Genomic DNA, 8,781 nt, shown 5'->3' with positions numbered 1-8,781 from the left:
TATGGGGTCATCCAACCTTGGAAGCATTTTGTACAGGATGCCTTTGTGAGTATAAGAATCTATCCTTCTCCAGCTGAAGAGAAAATCTTCTAATCGTGTGTCTAGCAGCGATATTGGGGATACTCCATCCAGGAGTTTGAGTTTTCAGTTCAAGAGAGTTCAACGCATACTTGAAGGAAGAGACTCTAGACCAAGGGATATTAACCTTTTTGTATCATGAACTCCTTTGACAGTCAAGTGAAACTATGGATGTTTTCTCAAAATAATGTTTTTAAATGAATAAAATAAAATTCCTAGGAAAGCAATTATGTTGAAACAGAGATGTGATTTTCCCACTCCAACTTTACAAACTCCATTAAATTCCATTAAACCTATCCACACGGCCCAGGTTAGAAACTCCTACACTAAATAGACAGATACAGAAAAGGAGTCACTTGATGATAGGAACAGCTTCAAGGAATAAAATGTGGTATCAAAGAGGAAAGCAGGCTAAGAGAGGAATATACTCTGAGAATTCAGTTGAGCAATCAATTGAGGAGACATGCTATACTTGCTTAATCACAAGGTTCATTGGGGATATGATTGGAAACGTAGACTCTAAATGATCACTCTATTACAAACAATAATATGGAAATAGGTCTTGATCAATGATACATGTTTTTCAGTGGAATTGCTCCTTGGCTAGGAAGGGGGAGGGAGGAGGGGAGGGAAAGAACATGAATCATGGAACCAAGGGAAAATACTCTAAATTAAATTAATAAATTAATAATAAATTTAGAAAATAAAGTTGTCTCTTTTCTTTCCATTATTTCAACTTTGAAGATCCCAAGGAAACAGTTGACCACTATAGGGCCTAAACCCTAAGGAGTCAGACATAGTCCAATTTTCCCTATGTTATTGACATCGGTTCCAGAATTAGGAATGCTGATCAAGGAAAACAAGAAAACTTATTTACCCACAGAGAAGGAAGAAAATCAGTGTTTAGATATGATGGCTAATTATTATAGAAATACTCAGACTGAACACTGATGATCATGAGGTAACAAGCAGCAAAATTATCACTGTTGCCTGCCTGTGTTTGCAGCACTACTAAATATAGCATTCTGAAGAATCTAGCATATCAATGTAATTTGGAGGCCCTAAGGTTTTTAATTGAGGGAAAAAAACCCTTTGGGATATTTTTCTGATAGAATTAAAGGGAACAACTTCATTGTTGTAGGTAAGCCCTTTTATCCTTTCCAAACAGTGGATTTTTTGTTCAAATGAGTTCCTAGATATGAGGCTCCAAATGAGCTTCCTATAGAAGACAGAAGATACTGAGCTACAAGTGGGCCCGGAGAAAAATCCATATATCCTCTGAGTCTAAGGAATTGTGTGTACTGAAGAGTCAATACCAGATTGAGGACCTGAAGCAGTTGTGGAGCAATGAAAGGGACGAGTAAATCCAAGCCTTCTCTTTTGCTAGAACTAGAGATATTGGTATAATTTGGAATTATATGCACCAAAGACCAAGAAGGCAAAGAATCATAATAAAGCAAACACCATAGACTTAGCCCTTACTAGAACTAGAGTGCCCACACATCAGATGAGGAGGACTCCTCCTTCTCCTTCTTTTCCTCCTCCTCCCTCCTCCCTTCTCAGTTCATGTATGTCTTTCCAGCTCTTTCTGAAATCATCCTGTTCATCATTTGTTACATCACAATAGTATTCCATCACCACCATATACCACAATTTGTTCAGCCATCCCCCAATTGAGGGACATTCCTTTAATTTCCAATTCTTTGCCACCACAAAAGGAGCAGTTATAAATATTTTTTTACAAGTAGGTCCTTTCCCATTTTTTTTTTAAATCTCTTTGGGATACAATCCTAGTAGTGGTATCACTGGATCAAAGGGTATGCATTGTTTTATAGCCCTCCAGATTCCAAATTGCCCTCCAGAATGGTAGGTTCAGTTCACAACTCCACCAGCAATGCATTAGTGTCCTAATTTTGCCATATCCCCTACAACATTTATCATTTTCCTTTACTGTCATATTGGCTAATCTGATAGGTGTAAAGTATCTAGTTTTTGATAAGCCATTTGTCAAAAATTGCTGGGAAAACTAGAAAGCAATTTGGTAAAAATCAGGAATAGACTAATAACTCATATTCTATACCAAAATGTGATTAAAATGAGTAAACAATTTAGACATAAAGGGTGATATTATAAGGAATTTAAGAAGGCATGATGAAAATTACCTGCTAGGTCTAAGGATAAGGGAAGAGTTCATGACTAACCAAGAGATAGAAAGGATCATGCATTACACTGATTTTTTTTTTGCACAAATAAAATCTATACAGCCAAAATTAGAAGGAAAGCAGGAAATTGGGGCAGGGGGGAATTTTTATAGCAAATTTCTTTGATAAAAGTCTCATTTCTCAAATGAGCAAAATTAAAAAAAAAATAAAAGCACTTCCTTAATTAATAAGTTATCAAAGTATATGAACAGACATTTTTCAGAAGAAATCAAAGCTAACAATAGTTACATTAAAAAAGTTATAAATCACTAATAATTAGAGAAACACAAATCAAAACAACTCTGAATTATCACATCACTCCCATCAGATTGAGTAAGATAACAAAAAAAATGGAAAAAGACAAATTCAGGAAGGGGCATGGGAAAATAGATACATTATTAATAGAGTTATGAATGGTCCAACTATTCTGGAAAAAAATTAAAGTTAGGCCCAAAGTGCTATGAAACTATGCATACCCTTTGACCTAGCAAAAAACTACTATGTCTATATTTCAAAGAGATCAAAGAATAAAGAAAAGCACTTATATAAATAAAACTATATCAAATCTTTTTGCAGTGGCAAAACATTAGAAATGAAGAGGATACCCATCAATGGGAGAATTACTGAACAAATTGTGGTATGATTGTGATGGAATATTATTGTGCTATAAGAAACAAGGTGAAAGGTGGTTTCAGAAAAACCTGGGAAGATTTATATGAGCTAATGCAAAGTGAAGGGAGCAGAATTGGGAAAATATTGGACGCAGTAATAGCAATATTGTAACAATAATCATTATAAAAGACAGTGGCTAACTAGTATAATGATTCACAATTCTAAAGGATTCATCATAAAAAAAATGCTATTCATCTTCAGAGAGAGAACTGATAAACACAATGCAGATTTAAGCATATTTTTTTCACCTCGTTTTTCTTGCTTCTACCATTTAATTACATAAAGTTATTACTTTAAGGTCAATTGGTATCAACTAAACTAAGATTGTGATTGGTTCAAAATTACAGTAACTTGCAAAAGGGTGTCTCCAGAGTCTATGATAACAGGGAAAACACAGAGTTGAACATCCTCTGGAAAGCCTCCAAACTTTCCAGAGCACCCCTCCTCCCCCAAAAAAACAACAGAGAAACCCAATGCTAGGAAAAATATTTTCTGACCAAGTTGAATCATCCTTCATCTTTCTTCTTTATTTCCCTCAAGAGGCAGGTCCAGTCTCAGTTGTGGGTATAGTTTCTTATCAAATTTCATACAAACTTTTCTACCAAGGCCTATATAATATAGTGGACTTTTTAAAACCCTTACCTTCTTAGGATCCATATTGTGGTTTTGAGACAGAAGAGGGCTAAGGGCTAGGAATGGGGAGTAAGTGATTTGCCCAGGGTCACAGAGCTAGGAAGTGTCTGAGGGAACATTTGAACCCAGGACCTCCAGTTTCTCAATCCACTAAGCCACCTAGCTGGCCCCCTACAATCTAATTTTAAATCTAAGCCTTAGAAACTGGTTACAGTGATTACTAAAACTCTTAACTAGTAATCAATCAGTAACTATTAATCAATTAATTATTATTAATTAGCTTCACAGAAAAAACCTCCTAGATAAACCCTCCTTTATGTTAGAGGAAACTGTGACTAAGGATATGAAGTGCATGGGAGAAATTTAAAGAGTGGGAGAAACAGGATGCATAGCCAGGTCTTCAGATTCAAGGTCCCAGGGTTCTTCCCACTATCCTTTCTCTCCTATCTCCAATAATTGTAGTTATCTGGGTTCAGATTCGATTCATCCTCCATCCAGGATATGGTGACACAACATTCGCTGCAGGCTCGGAGCCCTCGATTTCTGACTGTGGGATCCAAGGATTCTGCAGAACCTCGGCCAGAGACCCAACCTGGCCGCCCACCGGGAGGGGCGGACACTTTTTGGAGCCCGCCCCAGGGGAGGGACAGGGAATTTGAAAGAGGAATCTACCCACTCCGCAGCTGCAGCTCCTCTCGGGAGTGCCTAGGCTGGGATGAAATTCTGATAGGAGGTACGTTTGCCTTGGGGAAAGAGGGAGGAAATGTCGGGTTTCGGAGGCGGCCCTAGAGGGACGGCAAGGGGAGGGATTGGACTGAAGACGGGTGGATGAAAACTTCTAGATCTGGGCGAACTCTTGCCTGGCCGTGTCTCCCCCACCCCCCCACCCCAATCCACTTTTTCCCTGGGCCCTTCTTTTGCCCCCGGGCCTGAACCGAAACTTGCGGCAGCTTCCTCGCTCCTGAAAGTGGTGCCTGCGCCTGGGACAATGGGGACCAGAGCTCCCGGGCCCTTTTGCTCTGCTCCTTTCTCTGCCTTCCTTGGCCCTGTGCCCTCCACTGCACTTTTACCACGCCCCCTTCTCTGGACTCCTCAGCCTCAGTATTGTTCTGACTCCATAGCCCCCCACACCCTGCATCCGCCTAGAGGTTGGGGGAGAGGTTGGTGAAAAGGAAGCGGAGTCTGAAAAAGAATCTGTTCCCGCCAACTTAGCCTCTTAGAAGTAACTTGCGGGATCTGCTGCTTAACCTTTAGGTCTTTCTCTTGGCCCTTGGGATTAGCCTGGTGAACTGAAGAAGAGATTGTAAGTAAGAAAGGGAGCAAGGGATGGCCTGGGATGTTGGGAAGGACTAGGGAGCGTGAGGGTCGGGGCCCCGGGGCCGGAAGAGGATCTTGACCAGAAGAGCAGCTGGAGGTGAATGGGAGGTTGGGGGTGTGGGGGGGAGGTGTGGTGAAGGCGAGTACTTTCTCATGCCCCTCTGTCCTCAGGTCGTGGAGAGTCTTTGGGAAGAGAGAAGATGAGCTGGGCGTTTCTGACCAAGTTGCTGGAGGCTGTGACCCAGCACTCCACTCTGGTGGGGAAACTCTGGCTGTCCGTGCTGGTCGTTTTCCGACTAGTGCTCCTGGCCGTGGGTGGGGAGGCTATTTACCGGGACGAACTAAGTGGATTCGTGTGTAACACTCGGCAGCCTGGATGCCAAAACGTCTGCTACGACACCTTCGCACCCCTCTCGCATGTGCGTTTCTGGGTATTCCAGATCATTCTCGTCACTGCGCCCACTGTGTTCTATTTGGGTTATGCTGTACACCATCTGTCCCGGCGCCAGATGACCCAGAAGCAAGAGAAGGAAGGCGAGGAAGACGAGAAGGAGCCTATGATCAAAGAGAAGAAGCCTCAGATGTGCCCTGACGATGGGGCCCATGATGGTCGCAGGAGGATCCGCAGGGACGGGCTCCTAGGGGCCTATGTTGGGCAGTTGCTGGTGCGGACTGCATTAGAGGTGGCCTTCCTAGGGGGCCAGTATCTGCTCTATGGCCTAAAAGTGCCTTTCAACTATGACTGCACGCAGAGTCCTTGCCCCCATACCGTAGTCTGCTTTATATCTCGTCCCACGGAGAAGACCATCTTCCTGCTGATCATGTATGCAGTCAGTGGCCTCTGCCTCCTGCTCAACCTGATCGAGTTGCTGCACCTGGGCCTGGGGAACGTGAAAAATGGTAGAAACCGCCCTGCCCCATCTCCCCATTCCAAGAGTTTCAAGCTGGAGCTGCAGCAAATGCAGAAACAGTTGCATCTGGTCCAGAAGCAAATGGACATGGCACTGCATCTGGGCGCACCTTTGGCCTCAGTGCCTACCTGTTCAGGGCAGCCTCCAACCTACCATATCTCAACTCAGCAAAATCGGCACAACCAAGCCCAGAAAGAGGCGCGACTGGCCAAGACAGGTATGTAGGGATAATCTGCTCTGAGTCTCAATGTAGGACCTTCTTTTTGTGAGGCTAAAGAGCACATTGTACTGCTTCTCTTTTAAGGGTCCTCCTGGTAATACCTACACATCCGGAGTGTTTAAATCTCCGTTGGGCTTACATTATTTAAAGCACCTTCTTGCAACTACCTTAGGCTTCTCCTAATGAAAAGAATATAAGGTCTGGACTCCAAATCACAGATTTGAATCTCTTCTCCAATATTTACTACCTGCAAATTATTTAGCTTCCCTGGATCTAAATTTCCTCACATACAAAAGGAGACGATTAGATCAGATGGCCTCTAAGGACCAGTTCCAAATCTATGATCTTGTTACTCAACTACATAGATGATAACCAACCTCAGAGAGGATGTGACTTAGCACATAGCTTGTGTCAGAGGTGAGACACAAATCCAGTGTTTCTTGTCTCCAAGTCCCCTCCAGCTAGTCACTATGCCAAGCTGCTTTTTCCAAATATAGCTCTACCTAGGTGTCCTCTTACCACCCCCATCTCCACTTCTTGTCTCACCATCTGTTCTTTTTCATGAACTGCAAATTTCTTAAAGGCAGTGATTTTTATCTTTTTTGTACGGTTCTCACACCCTCCCGGTAGTGTTGTGCAAGGAACATAGAAATAATAAAAATTCACATTTCATGTGAATGATGGCATTTTGGGAGAGTGGCAAGAGCCACTTGATGTCAGAAAACCTGGATTTGAATTCTAGCCTTCAAATGTGAGCACAAGCAATTTTCTCTTTCTCTCTGAACCTCTTTTCTCACCTGTGAATTGGAGTTTTTGTGAGAAAACAATTTTGTAAACCATAAAGCATCATTTTCTTCTAAAGAACCTCTGTGAAGTAGGTAATACAAGTATTACTGTTGCCATTTTACAAATGATTATAGATGGTTACTGTTGGTCAGAGGAATAAAGTAACTTGCTTAGGCTTATAGAGCTAGAAGGAATCAGAAGGAAGTAGAAACTATGCCTCTTAAGGCCATGTTTAATGTCCTTAGCAGCATGCAGCCTTTTCTGGAATATAGGCCCGGTTTATTGAATTAAATCTATAATCCTGTTTCATTTTGTCTCTCTAAGTCTGAATATGAGGTCTTTTTTATTTTATTTAAAATTTTTAAACATTTTTCAATGTTTACATGATTCATTTTCTCTCCTTCCCCTCTTCCCTATCCCTCCCAGAGCTGACAAGCAATTTCATTGGTTTGTACAAATGTTATCACTTGATACCTATTTCCATATTTGAATATGAGGTCTTTTAAGCAATTAGGGGAACCTCAGTCTCATTCACAAAGTAATACAGGCATAACCTTTCCCAAGCCACATGGTATTACTGATGTCTTATTCTCCACAGAGCTGTGACCTGCAGTCGAAGTTCCTTCTTCAGCTGAAGTTGGATTTCCACCCATGATGAGAGCTTTGGAATCCAGAGGATTAAGGACCTGAGAATCTCTACCCATAAAACCTTTATATTCTAAAGTATTTTTGTACGTATGCATACCTGTCAGTATATATACATATGTGTGTATACATATGTGCATCTATACATGTGCATGTACACATACATATATATATATATATATATATATATTGAGGCCTTGGTGACCTATCCCTCCACCTTCCTTGTAACTATAATTCTCCTTAGAGATTATTCCCTCTATCCCAACTCTGCCCCACCCCTAGAACACTGAAGTTATTGGACAATGAACCTGGAAACTTGAAACTTGGATACTTGAAACATTGATCGTCTCAGGGACTTACCTTCCAAGCATGGTGCTATTTGGCATTGAAGCCTGAAAACTTTATATGCCAATAAAGACTTATTTTTTGTCCTGTCCACATTTTCTTCCATCAATACGTCTAGATGTGTCTGAGTGAGTGAATGAGTCAGTTGGGGGTGAGTGAATCACAATAAAATCCAGTGTAAAGTAATAAACTGGGCTAAGTGGACCTGGGAAAAACACTGATGCTTGAAGAAAGTTGCTAAGTGGGAGCTCGTTCCATTCTGTTCACTTTAGGTAGTGTTGATGCTCTCTGGTTACTCAGAGCCAGCCCCACTGGCATCCAGTAAATCCTTCTTTTCTGAAGTACTATCCCCTGCTTCAATGGTACTCCCTCTTCAAGACTACACAAACCTAGCAAGAATGTAAAATGAATAATGGGAAAAAACTGAAGTTGAGTACCAAATTTGCTTATATATGGCCTCATTCACATTTTCTCGTCAGTTAAGTAAGAGATGATAATTATGTATGTCATGCTTACTTTAGAATTTTCTGTTATGATCAAGTAAATATGTGTGTACAGTGCTTTATAATTGTTAAATCTCATATTAGCTACTATTATCAGTAACATACTTTCTTTTCTCTCAAGGAGAATGGGCCTAATCTCAACAATGTCTCAGGAGAAATAATAATTATCTATTTATATATATATATATATATATATATGCATATATACACACATATATACGTATATCTTTCTCACAGGATGGGTAAGCATGAGTGGATTTCTCTTTCTCCTTAGAAGGAATTACTCATAGATAAGATAACAGATCTCTTGGAACATTGGCATATTTCTATATCACTATACAGTGACAAAAAGTTGTTTATATATTATCTCATTTCATCATGACTTTACAGACTATGTCCTATACAATGTCCAATTTTAAAATGAGATATAATTATCTTGCATAAGATGACAAAGCTGGTAAGCCCAGATC

The 8,781-nt window shown here is 40.8% G+C and overlaps 1 protein-coding gene across 1 annotated transcript; it reads left to right on the top strand.

Moving 5' to 3' along the window:
- Window positions 1–5,101: 5,101 nt before the first annotated feature.
- LOC123230969 (gap junction gamma-1 protein-like) lies at window positions 5,102–6,037 on the top strand. Its single transcript, XM_044657163.1, has one exon. The coding sequence runs from the start codon at window positions 5,102–5,104 to the stop codon at window positions 6,035–6,037; it is 936 nt and encodes a 311-aa protein (XP_044513098.1).
- The last annotated feature ends 2,744 nt before the right edge of the window (window positions 6,038–8,781 follow it).

This window comes from Gracilinanus agilis, chromosome 1, assembly GCF_016433145.1.
Source record: "Gracilinanus agilis isolate LMUSP501 chromosome 1, AgileGrace, whole genome shotgun sequence".
Classification (NCBI taxonomy): domain Eukaryota; kingdom Metazoa; phylum Chordata; class Mammalia; order Didelphimorphia; family Didelphidae; genus Gracilinanus; species Gracilinanus agilis.
The sequence above is the reverse complement of the archived record's forward strand: the minus strand, read 5'-3'. Positions and strand labels throughout refer to the sequence as shown.

What these genes read in the sequence shown, in the direction of transcription:
- LOC123230969 (XM_044657163.1), top strand. Translation starts at nt 5,102, where the DNA reads ATGAGCTGGGCGTTTCTGACCAAGTTGCTGGAGGCTGTGACCCAGCAC.